Genomic DNA, 14,777 nt, shown 5'->3' on the forward strand with positions numbered 1-14,777 from the left:
TGAAAGACCTGGATTGAGTTCCTGGCTTCCAGCGTCAGCTTCTGGCCTGGGGCCACCGCAGGAATTTGGGGAGCAAACCAGCGAATGGGAATGCATGAATGTATTCTCACTCTCTCCCCACCTGTCTCTCTGCCTCACCAATAAATAAATAAGATGATGGGGATTTTCCATGGCCCTTTTGAAGCCTCCTTGTGTATGTCTGATAGACAGTGCTCCCCTCTGTGCCCAAACCTCCCTGCCTTCTGATTGGCAGCATACAGTCTGCAGGCAAAGTTGGCACCTGCTTGAAGCAGAGCAAATGTGGAATTTAGGGAAGAAACTGTACGAGATTTGGGTCACGGGTACTTAGAGGAAAATGCCTGCTGAGCTCTGTAGAAATCTGGAAACTTGTCCGGATACTTTCCTGGACAGAAGGGTTTGCAATTGGCTACCACCAGGTGGACTGTGAATAGATGCTTTGGATTTAAATCCAGGTTACCTGGGACTTTCTCTGGACCATAGAAAAGGGGAGAGCTCTGGAGAAGAAAAGATTGGCTGTTGGAAGCATCTGTTGATCACATTGTTTCTAGAAATTACCAGGAATGATGGTGAGAGTATTCTGAATTAACCCAAACATTCCAAGTAATAGGCTATTTTACAGTCAGTACTGATTTTCTTCCTTTTTTAAAGAAAACAATTGTTTGAAAGGCAGAGAGATAGACACAGAGATTTTCTATCCGTAGATTCACTCCCTAAATACCCACAATGCCCAGGGATGGGCCAAGCTGAAGACAGGAGCCAGGAACTCAAGCCAGGCCTCCCAGGAGGCAGCAGGGACTCAAGCACTTGAGCCGTTGTCCTCTGCCTCCTAGGGTGCGCATCAACAGGAGGCTGGAATCAGGAGTGGAGCTGGGACTTACACCCAGGCCGGCCCTCTGATGTGGATGCGGTGTCCCAAGCTGCAACTTTACCTCCGTGACAAATGCCCATCCCCGGGGCTTTTCTTTGAATAGGACATGCTACTCAGTAAATGTGGTTGCAAACAATCCTATTTAACCACAATCCTACGGAATAGGTATTATAACTCCTATTCTGTACTTAAAAAAAAAACAAAGATCCTCCTAACCCAGCCTCCCTGACTCCTTTCTTCTTTGCCTTTTTAAGAGCTTGGACCCTCCTGTGAGCTTGTGTTTCCAGAGACTCCAAGGGTTTTGGCTTGCAGGAAGTCACACGCACTGGGAAGTCTTCTCGAACAGGCCCCAGGTCCCTGGACCAGGATTACCACGGTCCACGTTCAAGGTCTCTCCAAAAAAGCTCAGAGTTCCTGCAACGGGGGGGCTTTGCAGCTGCTCCGGTTAAAGAGCTTGCCAGATGTGTGGAACGGAATAAAAATCTCAGGAATGTCGTCCCTGTTGGCGTCTTCCATCACCGCGGCACAGACGGCCCCTGCACGGGCCTCCCCGGAGCCCCAGCGCTGTCACCCCGCATTTGATGCCTCCAATCTGGCTGATGGCACGAGCCCAGCAGAGAGCCTCGCTGGCAGGCAGCAGGACAGCTGATGGATGGGCCTGGCCTGCGCTGCTGGGCACAGCCAAGATGCTTTGAAGACCTACTTCTGCAGGCCTAGGGCTGCCATGTCACCTGCTTCGGGAGATGGGCAGAGCCTCCCTGACTGATGGCCACCTCCTCTGGGCGCTGGGCACCTTCTGCAGCAGCGAGACCCTTGCCAGGCACTCTCGCCAGCAAGACCAACCCAGGCAACACCTTGCCCCGTGGGCATGAGCGTGGTTTCTCCTTCCCCAAGCCAATGTGGATGTGACCAATCTCATCACAGCACAGTGGTCCCGAGAGGTTGGATCAACACCTACAGGGATGGTCTCAAAACTAAACATACCCTTGGCGGAAGGGACCAGGCACTCCATCCTACCCTGCTCTACAGACTCCCACCCCGCTCTACAGACAGAGGCCGATGGTCCAGGGCCCAGGGGCCATCTGCCCCAGGTCCCTCTGTTACTCCCCCACACTGTCAGAAGCAGAGTTCTTGTTGAGCCCAGTTTCTCAAGATGCTCCCCTCCTATGTCATTTTTTCCAACCAGTAATTAAATGCCTCCAGCGATGAGGATTTCATTCTCTCCCAAGAGCTCAACAGCCTGTTCAGGTTTTGGACAACTGCGATGTTTTGGGGGCTCCTTCTGTGTGCACATCACCTCTGACCCTGTAGCCAACAGGCTACAGAATTACAGGTATAAACCTTAAGGAAGCAGAATGAACCCACCCCTCTCACCCTCCCCTACTTTCTGGGGCCTCTGTTCAGTAGCCCCAAAGCTTACAGTTGTTCAGGCTGTTCACTGCACAATGCCAGGGTGTCATAAACTTACTGTAGATGTCTTGTGCAAACTTCCAGCAAAGGACAGTCAAGTGTCTTAAGGTAAATGCACCTCTCAATTTCTACAAAGTCACTTCATAGACTAGGGGAGGGGGTGCTTTTCAGATACTTGAAGACGGGGAGCCCCTCAGCATCCTGTGCTCCTGTCTCTACCCCATTTCACCCATGGCTCCTGCTGCTCCGCCTTGCCTGACACCCAGGCCCACGGAGCCCCCTGCGTGGCGCCTGAGCCATCTGTGCTCACGGCTGGGCCAGGGGCAGCTCTTCTAGGCCCTCAGCTTTGCTCCCTGGACCAGACGGCCCAGGCGGCTGCTGTGTGGCCATCAGCCAGGGGATCCGCCCTTGGAGGGCCTGCACCGCATGTTGTCCGTTCCTCTGTTTTGTTTTGGGGAAACCCAGAGTCACTCCAGACCCCAGAGGCCAGGCTCATTCCTCTTTTGGGTCACATCGGTCCACCCAGGGCTTTGCACCAAAGAAGACAGATGATTGCCAAAGGGAGTCCTCCCAGCAACCGCTCCCTGTGCTCCAGATCAGCCCACGACCTCAGGTTAGAGGCGACTGCAGGCTCCATGTCCCGGGGGCCCTGCCCTGCTCCTCTGCATGTGACCAGTGCAGGTGCCTACGCGTGAGGGAGGCCGGCCGCCAGCCAGAGTCAGGAACCACCAGTGGGCGCAGGAGAGGAAGAAGCAGCCCTGTGCGTGCAGCCAGGACTGGGGGTGCCATGCAGAGCAAGCAGGAAGGGGCAGGGGGGAGGCGAAAGACAGGGAGGCCACGTGACAGAGTGGGGCACTCGGCGGTGGACATGCTGAGCCCGGGGAAACGGGCGAAGCCAGCAGAGCAGCTACGTGGAGGTGCAGGTGGCCCAGGGCCTGCCTGCCTGGAGTGAACCATTGCTCAGGTACACCCTCCCGTGGTCTCTGTGTTCCATCTGATGCGGGCACCGATGGGCTGTGTGATCAGGAGCAAGTTACTTTCCATCTCTGGGCCTGCATTTCCTTCTCTGTGAAAGCAAAGCAGTTCTCCTCTTGGGGTCCTGAGACTTGGCCTCAGGGATGTCCCTGGGTAGTGGCAAAGTGTGTAAAGCACTGTGTACACACACAACGCTTCTGGGCAAATTCTCGAAATCACCTGGGGCACCCTGAACCAGCTGAGCCTGAGCTCCCTGCAAGACTTCCGTGCTTGGGCCCCCTGGCTTCCATCCCAGAGCCAGCCTGCGGTTGTTGGGCAGGGGGATGAGCACGCTTACCCGGGTCCAGGTCTTCCAACAGAGACGTCAGGGAGAACTGCAAAACAAAAGTGCACAGCGCAGAGTGAGGGGTAGCCGGGGCAAGGCTGAGCCAGCAGGGCACCTCCCTGAGCTCCCGACAGCCAGAGGGGCTGCACCACTGCCTCCAAAGGGCTGCAGCGGGGGCAGGGGCTGGAAGCCAGGGTCTGTTTCAAGATGCCTCCCCTCGTGTGCATTGTGGCTTTGCAGGGACTTGTGTCACCCTCCCCTGGCCTGGCCCCTGCTGGAGCGTGGCTGCCCAGGCACTGCCATCGTTATGGTGTCCTCTCTGCCCCATAGTGCACTGCTGCACTTCACTCTTGTACCAGCCCTGGGGGGGGGGGGCTCCTATTAGCCTCCTTTTCTGACCCCCTCCTCGCTCCCTACCCAGCTGCAGCCCCCTTAGTCCCCCGCTGTTCCCTCTGGGACCTTGTGACTTTGTCATTAGGGTGTGACCCGACACCTGGCATGCCTCTCAAAGCTTTTGCAGAATAAACAATGACCTGAATAGTTCCTCTTAGAATACAGTGAAATTGTATAGAATACAGCGAAAAGGAAATTGTTCCACATCTAATGACCGGCCTAGGCTCCCCCCAACCCCTGCCACTTAAATCAGGCACCAGCAAACAAAGGCCCATGGGCCCAGCCCAGATCTTGTGTTCTTATAAATAAAGCTTTATTAGAACACAGTCATGCCCACGCATTCAGGTACCGCGGATGGTAGAATAACTGGGACGGAGAAAGGCTAGCTCCAAGAATCGACCGTCTGGCACTGCCCAAACGACGCCCGCTGTCCTGTGATACAGAAAACGCAAGCTGTCTTCCTCCGTGGGTTTCCCTTTCGCTCTCGGCCGCTGGAAAACTGGGGCTCACGCCCGCAGCCTTCCCCGCACCCACCGTACCGGGTCTGCGGCTTTCTCCCCATCGGCAGCAGGGGCTGGAATTTTTCGCTTTCCTGGAGGTTTCCTTAGACGATGTTGGAAAGCAGGTGGATGACAAATTAGGAACGAGAGACAGAGAAAGAAGGCACGCTAGCGTGACACGCTAAGCACACGTCGACTGTTCTCGGAGAGACGGCTCCAGAATCTGCTCACACTGTGAGCTGGGAGTGGTGGGGCATTCTAGAACACAACCCGCCCAGATCCCTGAAAGGGTCATGGCCAGAGAGTGACAAACAGGGGGGACTGCTCTTCAGTAAGAGACGTGACAGGGGCCGGCGCCGTGGCGTAGCAGGTGAAGCCGCTGCCTGCCGTGCCGGCATCCCATATGGGCGCCGGTTCTAGTCCCGGCTGCTCCTCTTCCCATCCAGCTCTCTGCTATGGCCCAAGTCCTTGGGCCCCTGCACCCACGTGGGAGACCCGGAGGAAGCTCCTGGCTCCTGGCTTTGGATCAGCACAGCTCTGGCCATTGCGGCCATCTGGGGAGTGAACCAGCAGATGGAAGACCTCTCTCTCTCCCTCTCTCTCTCTCTCTGCCTCTGCGTCTCTGTAACTCTGCCTTTCAGATAGATAGATAGATAGGGCCGGCGCCGCGGCTCACTAGGCTAATCCTCCGCCTAGCGGCGCCGGCACACCGGGTTCTAGTCCCGGTCGGGGCGCCGGATTCTGTCCCGGTTGCCCCTCTTCCAGGCCAGCCCTCTGCTGTGGCCAGGGAGTGCAGTGGAGGATGGCCCAGGTGCTTGGGCCCTGCACCCCATGGGAGACCAGGAGAGGCACCTGGCTCCTGCCATCGGATCAGCGTGATACACTGGCCGCAGCGTGCCGGCCATGGCGGCCATTGGAGGGTGAACCAATGGCAAAAAAGGAAGACCTTTCTCTCTGTCTCTCTCTCTCACTGTCCACTCTGCCTGTCAAAAAAAAAAAAAAAAAAAAAAAGATAGATAGATAGATAGACAGACAGACAGACAGACTGATTCAGCCAACAGACACAGCTCAACAGGCACAGGGGAGAGTGGGAGGGTGCAGACGTGCCAAGGTTCACCACTGTGGCCTGGGTCAAAGACGTCCCTGTAAAGACGTCATTCCCACTTGTCTCTGAGCTTGAAAAATTACCAAATGCAAATGGGAAAGGCTGAAAAAAAAAAAAAAAAAAAAAAAAAGCGAGAGCCTGGCGGTTGCCCGGGACTGTGCTCTGCACCAAGCCCTGCTTCCGTGGGGACTGTTCCATTGAGGGTGGGGGAGGGGGATGACGGGAGTGGACAGTGGGGGTCCCAGCAGAGGAGGGACAGGGCAGGCCTTAGGGGTGTGTGTGTGTGTGTTTCCGGGCCTGGTGTGTCTGAAGTCCACACATCTGGCCTACAGGGTGGGCGTGAGAAGGTCACAGGACACAGGTGACCCCTCTCACCCCAACCCTGGGCCTGGGGCTGGGGCTGGGCCTGGGGCTGGGCCCTGCCTTCACTCCTTGGATTTCTCAGTGGGGCAGGGCCTGTCCCTCCCTCTGGGTCTCCACTCAGCCTTGGAGTGTCTGCACGAATTCTGGTATTTGAGCTGGGTGGGCTGGGCCACGTCGGACCACTGCCAGCCCCGAGAAGAGGGCGGCAGGACAGCGAGGACTTGGGGGACATTCTTGTTCAGATCCCCGCGGGGCCGGCCTCTCCAGGACCTGCGCTGGGTGGGAGCCCCAAATCCTGGCTCCAGCAGGAGCCTGGGGGATGGACAGCCAGGTGCCGTGCTGCTCCCGGCCAGCAGATGGCAGACGTGCCCTTCGGAGGAGCTGGCGCCGGGCGAAGACGGAACAAAAAGCCACCGGAACTTCCGGGCTGGCCGGGCCCCCTCAGGCTCCGCTGGCTCTGGGGAGCGGGAAGGGGCTGTGGCGAGGTGTGCGGCGTGGGCGCAGGGACCCAAGCCAGGCCCTGGCCTTGTGCCTCTCTGCAGCTGGCCGCAGGGAGGCCGTGTGCGCGGTGCGAGCTGCAGGCCGAACCCCAGGCTGGGTATCCGCGGACCACATGGAAGACGCCAAGATCGCGTTCTCTGTCACTCATCTGGACCACTGGCACTGACCCGGGTGCTGGCGGACACAGCGGGCGCAGAGTGCAGTGTGTGCGCCCTTTCGTCCTCGGCTTGTTCCAGGGAGACAGGGAAGTGACAGATCTTTGACTCCTGGGAGTTGCAGATCCAAAGAGGAGAGAGATGCCAAGGAGGAGGCAGGGGCCGTGGTCTCAGCCCAGCACCCAGGAGGAGCTGACCACCAGGGAGGGACTGTGCTGCTGGGTTACATGCGTTTCATCTTGTTCACTGCACACAAACATCTGATCCTTTAGGTGCCAAGACTGTGCCCATTTTAGAGATGAGAAAACTGAGGCATGCAGAGCTTAAGTTGCCCAGAGTAACTCGGCAGTAACTGCTGGAGGCAGGCTATAATAGCCACTCTCACATCTGAGTCCTGGCTGTTAATCGCTGTTGCAGTGAGGATGAGGGGCTATGGCCTACATGGTAACAAAAAAATGGAGAAGAGGGCCAGCATTGTGGCATAGTGGTTCAACTGCCACCTCCATGGCTGGCACCATGTTGGAGCACTGATTCCAGTCCTGGTTGCCCTGGTTACAGTCCAGCTCCTTGCTAATGTGCCTGGGAAAGCAGCAGAGGATGGCCCAAGTGTTGGGGCCCCTGCCATCCATGTGGGAGTGTCTGCCTCCTGGCTTTGGCCTGATTCGGCCCTGGTCATTGCAGCCATGTGGGCAGTGAACCAGCACATGAAAGATCTCCCCTTCTCTGTCTCTCCTTTCTGCCGCTCGGCCTTCCAAGTAAATGAAAAATTTTTTTAAAATGGAGAAAGAAATAGAAGAGTTCCCTAGCCCTAAAAGAGGCAGAGTGTTCAGCTTCATTAAGAAATCGGGGGCCCTGTGCCTGCAGAGCCTTCTGGAAGGCCTGTCCAGACTGGCCCAGGCCTGTGAGGCCAAGAGAGGGCCACTTGGCCCCGGTGACAGCAGAGGAAAGCACGAAAGTCCGGTCGAGCCTCGGCCTGTCCACTGTGGCAAACAGCTCAATCCAGATCAAAAGGCCCGCAGGCCGCCGCCCACTCCTGCCCCCACCTCGGCCCCTAGTTCCAGCAGGGCTGAAACAGGGCGGGGCCAACTGAGCTGGCTGCCCTCAGAGCTGGCCGCAGCTCCTTCTCCCAGTGTTCCTGGGATCAGAGAGGCTAGTGACCAGGGCGGGGAGCAGCAGACCAGGGTCCTGTGTCTCCAGGCCTGGCTGGGGGTGGGGGGAGGTCGAGGTCTCCTGCATTGTGTCCTCTCTCTCATGCACTGGTCGTTCAGCTCATTCTAACTCTGCCTGTCAGAATTCTAAACCTTCTGGAAAACAAAGCATAAAAGGCCAAGGTTGAAAGTTCGAGTTCATGTGTTCCAGGAATTAGCTCATGGAGAATGTTTTCAGAGGACTGGGAGGCAGGGGTGGGGGTAGGGGTGGGGGTGGGGGCTGAGATGTGTCCTTTGGGACCAGAGGCTCAGCTGCAAGTGAACCGACAGCAGAGGAATCTCCCGGGGCAGGTAAGAGGGTGGGACTGTAATCCCAGCCCCCTCTTCCTCCCTGACGATTCTGCCACTACCTGGTCAGCTCCCTGCTAATGTGCCTGGGCGTGCAGCAGAGGCTGGCCCAAGTCCTTGGGCCCCTGGACCCGCGTGGGAGACCCTGATGGAGCTCCTGGCTCCCAGCTTCCATCTGGCCCAGCTCTGGCTGTGGCAACCATTTGGAGAGTGAACCAGCAAACAGAGGATCTCTCTCTCTCTCTCTCTCGCTCTCGCTCTCGCTCTCGCTCTCCCCCTCTCTGTAACTCTGCTTTTCAAATAAAAGAAAGAATAAAACCATTTTAGGCATTGGCAGAGTTTTTGAAGATGGATTCATTCACGGCTTACATTTTAGAACCCTGAACTGGATCATTAGCTACCTGCCAAGACCTGATGGGGGGGGGGGGGGCCTTCAGGTGGGAGTGACCTTGACCTCACCTTCTGCTGGAAGCTGGTGTCTGAGGCCGAGGCCCCGCTAACCCTGCACTGAACGGTCCGGTTGTCCCCGGGGCAGTGCTTGGCACGCTGGTCTATGCCATGGTGCATACACAAAGCTGGCATAGGGCAGGTGGATGTGAGTCCAAGCTCTTAACTTCCCAGGGCTCCCCTCCTGGGCAGGTCATTTAACTTCTCCAGTCTCTTATCTGTAAAGCAAGAATGAGCCTGGTCCCAACATCAGAGTTTCTGGGAAGCTTAATCAAGATAGCAAACAGAAAGCACACCTTCCATGCGTAGGGTCAAGCCTTAACACCCCTCTACTGCTAGGGGTGGTGTTGTTACTATTATTAGCTACTGTTATCAGGGAGTTTGGAGTGGTTTTTTTTTTTTTTTGTCTGTTTGTTGCAAATCTCCAAGTGCACCCTGGGAGTAGGGCTGCCCCAGGAGAGCTCACTCAGCCCAGCGCAGACTCTTCCGGAACTCAGAACTCGTGTGTCAGGTCACAGGCACATCAGGCCATCTCCTCCCCTCCCCCACCTCCATCTTTCCCGGGATCTTTGCCAAGTCTTAAGCCAGGAAACCTTGTTATATTAATTATGAAGAAAAAGCATGTTTTATTTAAAATCCCGGCTGCCGAATATTCTGCCATGCTGTTTCTCTGTGACAGCAGAATTGCTTTTGCATTTAGGAAACCCTAATGAATTTAAAATATAAATACATCTGAGCCTATGCACACACGAGACATCCTGCGACCTGATTTCCCTAAATACCAGCGCGCACTGACAAAGCTAATGAGGAGGACTCCTGTGTAGGATCAGTGGTGTTTTTTTTTTTTTTTTTAAATCTATGAGAAATCACAGTGAAAATCAATCCCTCCCTTTTCCATAAGACTGTGTGAGTTCCAGCAAGAGGGACAGCTCCTCTGCTGTCCCTGCAAGGGACATTGTGGGTCATCAAGGCTTCGAGGGTGGCTCTCATCTCTCAATGAAAGGCTGGGGCCCAGTAGATTGGGGTGCCTGATTCGTCAGAAGTGGAGCCTGATCTCGCACCCTTCCGTCCTGCCCCGTCCATGGTGTTTCTGGGAAGCGACTAGACCAGTGCTCCCTCCCTCTCCTTCTCTCTCTCCCAGGTGGACCCAGGCAGACAATGCACTCGGTCAGGGGGAGAGGCCCGTGGGGAGTGGTGACAGTGGTCCTGCAAGACCATGAGCCCAGTGCTGCCGGAATGTCTGGTTTTCAATAAAAGCCGGAGAGCAGGTCTTTACACGGAAAGTGCTGGATTTCAATTGTTGCCAGGCTAATTAAAGCAAAAATGCTCTCCAGGCCGACCTTCCACCTGCCAAATAAAGCTTGGCTATGAGCAGGATATTCTCTGAGCTGCCATTTGCAGCCCCTGGTCTATGCAACCATTTTTGCCACTCTGGGTTTAAGAAAGCTTAGACATGCCAGCAAATGGGCATTTTAATTGTAAGCCCATTTTGTCGAGGAGAGGAGAAGCCAATGTCGTCCCTCCTGTCTGGGAATAGGTGGAGAGAAGCAGGGCGGATCTGACAAGTGGAGTCCTCTGGCTTCTGACCCTAGAAGAGGTCAGATTCCATGGCAGCGGAGACTGGCTGCACTCAGCGTAAAAACCTGAGCAAGCAAGATGTCTAAGGCAGTCCATGTTTCCCCCGTGATGGACGAGGGGCCGGGCAGGCCAGGGTCCTATCCTGGCTGGAAAGTCAAACATCTCTGGGCTTGCTTCTAATCTGGAAGGCAGAGATAAGGATGCCAGGCTGTGCTGGGGACAGGTGCTCCCAACTGATAGGTCTGGAAAACCCCACCGAGACCAGAACAGGAGGCACCTTGAAAGCCGCCCTGGGGGTCATGGGCCTCTGTCTCTTTGACCAGCACTGAGCAGAATAAAGGTCTGGGTTAAAGACGGTCCCAGAGGAGGGCTCATACTGTGTGCTGCAGGATCCAGATGCATGGGCGAGGCCCCGGGTGTCTTTCCCACGGATGGCGAGCACGGAGCCATCGCAGATCCTGGCGCTGTCCTGGTTTTCAGGATGGCACACGTGGAGTTCGTTATGCACCATCCAGCAGGCAGACCCCTGATCTGAGGGGCTCCTGTCCCTGCAGGAAGGCCCACGCCCCCAAAGCAAGGTGGACAGAAGAGACGGCATCCTCAGCCACAGCCCTCCCACGGGGGTCCTGCTCTAGCCAGACACCAGCCTGTCGTCCAAGGCTCGGCCCTGACGCTGCCCAGTCACATGTCTGGGGGCACAGTTTTCTGCCTCGGCCTTCCTGGGATCTTTCTCCCAGATGAACCAAACCATAGGAAGCTCGGGGCCCGGCACCTCCTTAACTGGTGGCAAGTCGGTGATTCTCTCTAGCTGCGTGGGACCGGGAGGCCTCCTGGCCCATCTGTTGTGTGGCTTCTCTCCCTGCTGACAACGCCCCAGACTCTCCAAAGCATCTGGACCACGTGGCCACCGTGCACTGGCTGCCCACGTGCCAGCCCATGGAACGCGGGCCACCCTCCCGGCCACCTGTCTACACACATCTGGGGTGAAAACCATTCCAAAGCCCCGAGTCCTCTCTTTGGAACTGACTAAGCTCACTGCCTGAAGGCTCTCTCTCTCCTAGTTGCTCTTTTATCTATTATTGACTTATAATTTCATTGCTAACCCTAAAAATTCACTGGGGCTTGCAGAAGAGGGAATTTTTGGGGGGACCGTTATCCTTTTGTGAACTTCAAACAGACTGTGTCAACCCTTCTCTTTGCCTGTAAACTCTGGGCTGTAATTGCTTCCGATTGGCACATTCTCTGGGCTTTTCGTGGCCTCTCAGAATTTCTACCGCCTCCCCTTAGACCTGGGGCACTGCTGCTGTGTCTCGGCTCCAGACGTCCAACACGCAGTCCAATAGCACAGGGGAGGGGGCCAGAGAGCGGCCTGTCATTGCAGCCACCACACACACACACACACACACACACACGGCATAATTCGCAAAGAAACCCCTTCCTCAAGGTGGGCCGCTTGGCAGATGAATCTGGGGCTAAGATAGGTGTGGGAGCCCAGGTCACCCAAAAGGGGGCAGAAGCTGCTGTTCTCAAAATACGCTCATCAGAAAACCTGTCGGTCGGCTTCCTTCAGAAACTGCTCTATGGACTGAGTTAGGAAGTGAAGTGCAGAGGCTCTTGATAAAGGGGTCAAGACTGTCCCTGTCCCCGCCGTCCCACCCCTGTCTCTCTCCAGCTCCCCTCCCCGACAAGGGGGCGCACGCTCCGATTTTTATAGAGAAGTTGTGTTCACTCTGGAAATTGCAAGGGGAAAAAAGCTCACATTTATGGAAAGACACACGCACAACCCGAAGAGACTGCTGGGGCTCGGAGGGGTTATATTAGCAGCTCAACATTCCGCAGCTGGAGTGTGGCAAAGCTGGGATGTGAACCCTGGCTCCGAAACCCACACTTGCGCTCCTGCCCACATCCGGTAGGGAGCTCCCAGGAGGCCCTGTCCTGCGGGAGGCTTTCTTTCCCATGGCCGCGGAGATCCAGCTGACCGTCTGGGACCGCAACAGTACACAGCAGGAGCGACAACTCAAGAACCGGCCCCTGTCCCCTGCCAAAGGTTCTGAGTCCCCCATCTGAAGCCCCTCTGATGGCACTGCCCTTGCCCGCTCACCACAACCTCCCTCCATCCCCTGCTCACCTCTCTGCCCCACCCACTGTGGTCATGGGAAAAAAGACAGCCAGTCCTAACCCAAAGCTTCTCTCCAAATGCACTCCATCTAAGTAAACCCATTGCCAAGATCTAGGGCCAGAGCACAGGAGTCCTTACCCTAGTGTCAGCCCCAAGGACTGAAACCCCTAGTGCCTGCCGGCATGCCGGTCTATTTTTATCAGGAGAGAGTGTGTAGCGGTCAAGGGCCTCTCCAGGGGTCTCTAAGGTCCACGCCAGATCACAACCTGTGCCTTCACCGATTTTCTTGCCCCTGTATCTGTTGTCAGCACACATTCTCGGAGGCTCTGCTCAGCTCAGTTGCTGGTCGCCATGGACGTGGCTGCTCCAAAGTGGCCAATGCCACCTCCTCTGTGAACTCTTGGATCCGGACATAGTCAACTGGCAACATCGGCCTTTCTCAACTAACATCTCTGGTCACTCCCAGCCCTGCTGGCCCGGTCCTCCCAGTAACCGCAGGGTCGCTCAGCTAGTGGGATTTGAAAAGGACACTTACCCCGATGGACGTCTTTCCCACCAGAACCATTAACAGTAGAAGGTGCAGAGGAAACATTTTGGCACACATCCCTGGAGGCTGAAGACCTGAGTTTGATTCTCAATACAACTGCTTTTGTTGTCTTTGCCTTGAGGGGGGGAAATGCCAATCTCCAAGGATTCAGGAACCAATGAAGAGGATGCAAATTATTAACTAGGCATCAAATACTGTTTAATGTTTAATGTGTTGCAAACCAGCTATCTTGATTAAACAAAGGCTAACTTTAGGGATGGGCTGAGTCACAGAATGTTTTCTCTTCGGGGAGAAGAATCTCCAAAGAGAGTGGTGGACATGAAGAGCTCGCTGGCTCCTGGCTCCCGGCTCCTGGCTCCTGGGAGGTGCGGAGGTTCACAGCAGAATGCCTGTTGGGGTCACGACAGTGACAGGATGAAAGGGCCCAGCTCCGGTGGAACTTCGGCCACAGGCCCTGCCCTTGCTGATCCACACAGAATATTAATAGATTTCTGATTCATCAAATCTCAAACAGAATTAAGGCATGGATGGCTCCTAATAACATCACACTTTATATTCATGAAAGATAAATTAAAGGATGCAAAACTGCTATTGACAAACATTGATTCTGGGTGCTTTGAAGTGTCGCCCACAGTTGCTTGTTGGCTTCAAAAGTTTTCCTTTAAATCTCATTACATAAGGCTTTCGCTTTTTAAATTATTTTTTCCCCTTTCATTGGAGTCTTTCTTTGATCGAGGGGGAGGAAAAACCCATGATGCTCATATTTCGGGACAACCGGTTCTTGTGTTCCTTCTGTAGCTACACCCACTGCAGGTAGGGCTATGGGAAGCAGCAGTTACCTATTAAGGGCGGGTACTCACGGACACAATTGATCTCTTTAATGGGCTTGATCATGAGCTCCTGTAAACACCCAAGTGCTCACAGAAATCCATGCCCAGGCTCCAGGAATCCTCCAGACCTGAGTGTAAGACGCAGGCCTGAACTGCTGCTGCCCACGGAGGCACGTGCTGCCCTGCGCTGCCTGCTCAGACCCCACCTCTATTTGGCACATGCACCCGGGCTGCTCAGTGGCTGCTCCTGTCTCTGGATGCCAGGTTGCAGCCCAGGAGAAGGTCAAAGTCAGTGCTCTGGCCACTCGCTGGGCCAACTCACCAAGTCTTGTCACTTTTCTGTCCAAATAACTCCCAATTAATCTTCCTTTCTCTGCTTGTTTTGTCTCTACCTGGCTTCAGGAGGCCATCAACTCCCTCCCCCCACCGCCCCATCAACATCTACCTGATGCCTATAATAGATGCACATGCTAGCCTCTTTTTCTATAGATTTTTTTTCCAACTTTACCCAATCTTTCCCCTAATATTTCCTCCAACACCAACTCTGTTCTTAACTCTAATCTTAAGCACTCTTGAATAAGTTAAGTTGGTTAGCAGCCCTAGTTTATGCCTATTTCAGAGCTAGGGCCAAACGTCACATCCTCTGTAGCCCTGTATGTATTTGTCCTTCACAGGGCTTCTCAAGGTCATAAAGGGCAAGGCATGTACTACCTGAGGCTGAAAGCATATAAGGCCAGCATTCTTTTTTTTTTTTTTTTTTAAGATTTATTTATTTGAAAGGCAGAGTTATTGAGGGAGAAAGAGAGAATGAGGTAGACAGAGAGAGAGGTCTTCCACCCTCGTTCACTCCCCAGATATCTGCAATGGCAGGAGCTGGGCCAGTCCAAAGTCAGGAGCCAGGAGCTTCTTCTAGGTCTCCTACATGGGTGCAGGGGCCCAAGTGCTTGGACCATCTTTTGCTGCTTTCTCAGGCACATTAGCAGGGAGCTGGATCAGAAGTGGAACAGCTGGGACTTGAACCAGCATCCATGTGGGCACCCAGCACTGCAGGCTGCAGCTTTATCTGATACACCACAGCACTGAGAGGACCAGAATTCTGATTTGCTTACCAGTGAATCCCTGGCAAAGATGCCTGGCACTAGCT

General features: G+C 54.9%; 1 protein-coding gene across 1 annotated transcript in view; it reads right to left on the bottom strand.

The window, feature by feature from the left end:
- The window catches only part of HABP2 (hyaluronan binding protein 2), a 31,097-nt gene extending 18,151 nt beyond the window's left edge, over positions 1 to 12,946 (bottom strand). Inside the window, exons 1-2 of the mRNA XM_008270527.4 lie at positions 12,792 to 12,946; positions 3,612 to 3,648 (exon numbers count right to left, since the gene is read on the bottom strand). Coding sequence (XP_008268749.2) covers positions 3,612 to 3,648; positions 12,792 to 12,860 — 106 coding nt within the window. The 5' untranslated portion in view covers positions 12,861 to 12,946. The remainder of the gene's footprint in view (positions 1 to 3,611; positions 3,649 to 12,791) is intronic.
- Between the last annotated feature and the right edge of the window lie 1,831 nt (positions 12,947 to 14,777).

Source organism: Oryctolagus cuniculus, chromosome 15 (genome assembly GCF_964237555.1).
Source record: "Oryctolagus cuniculus chromosome 15, mOryCun1.1, whole genome shotgun sequence".
Taxonomy (NCBI): Eukaryota; Metazoa; Chordata; class Mammalia; order Lagomorpha; family Leporidae; genus Oryctolagus; species Oryctolagus cuniculus.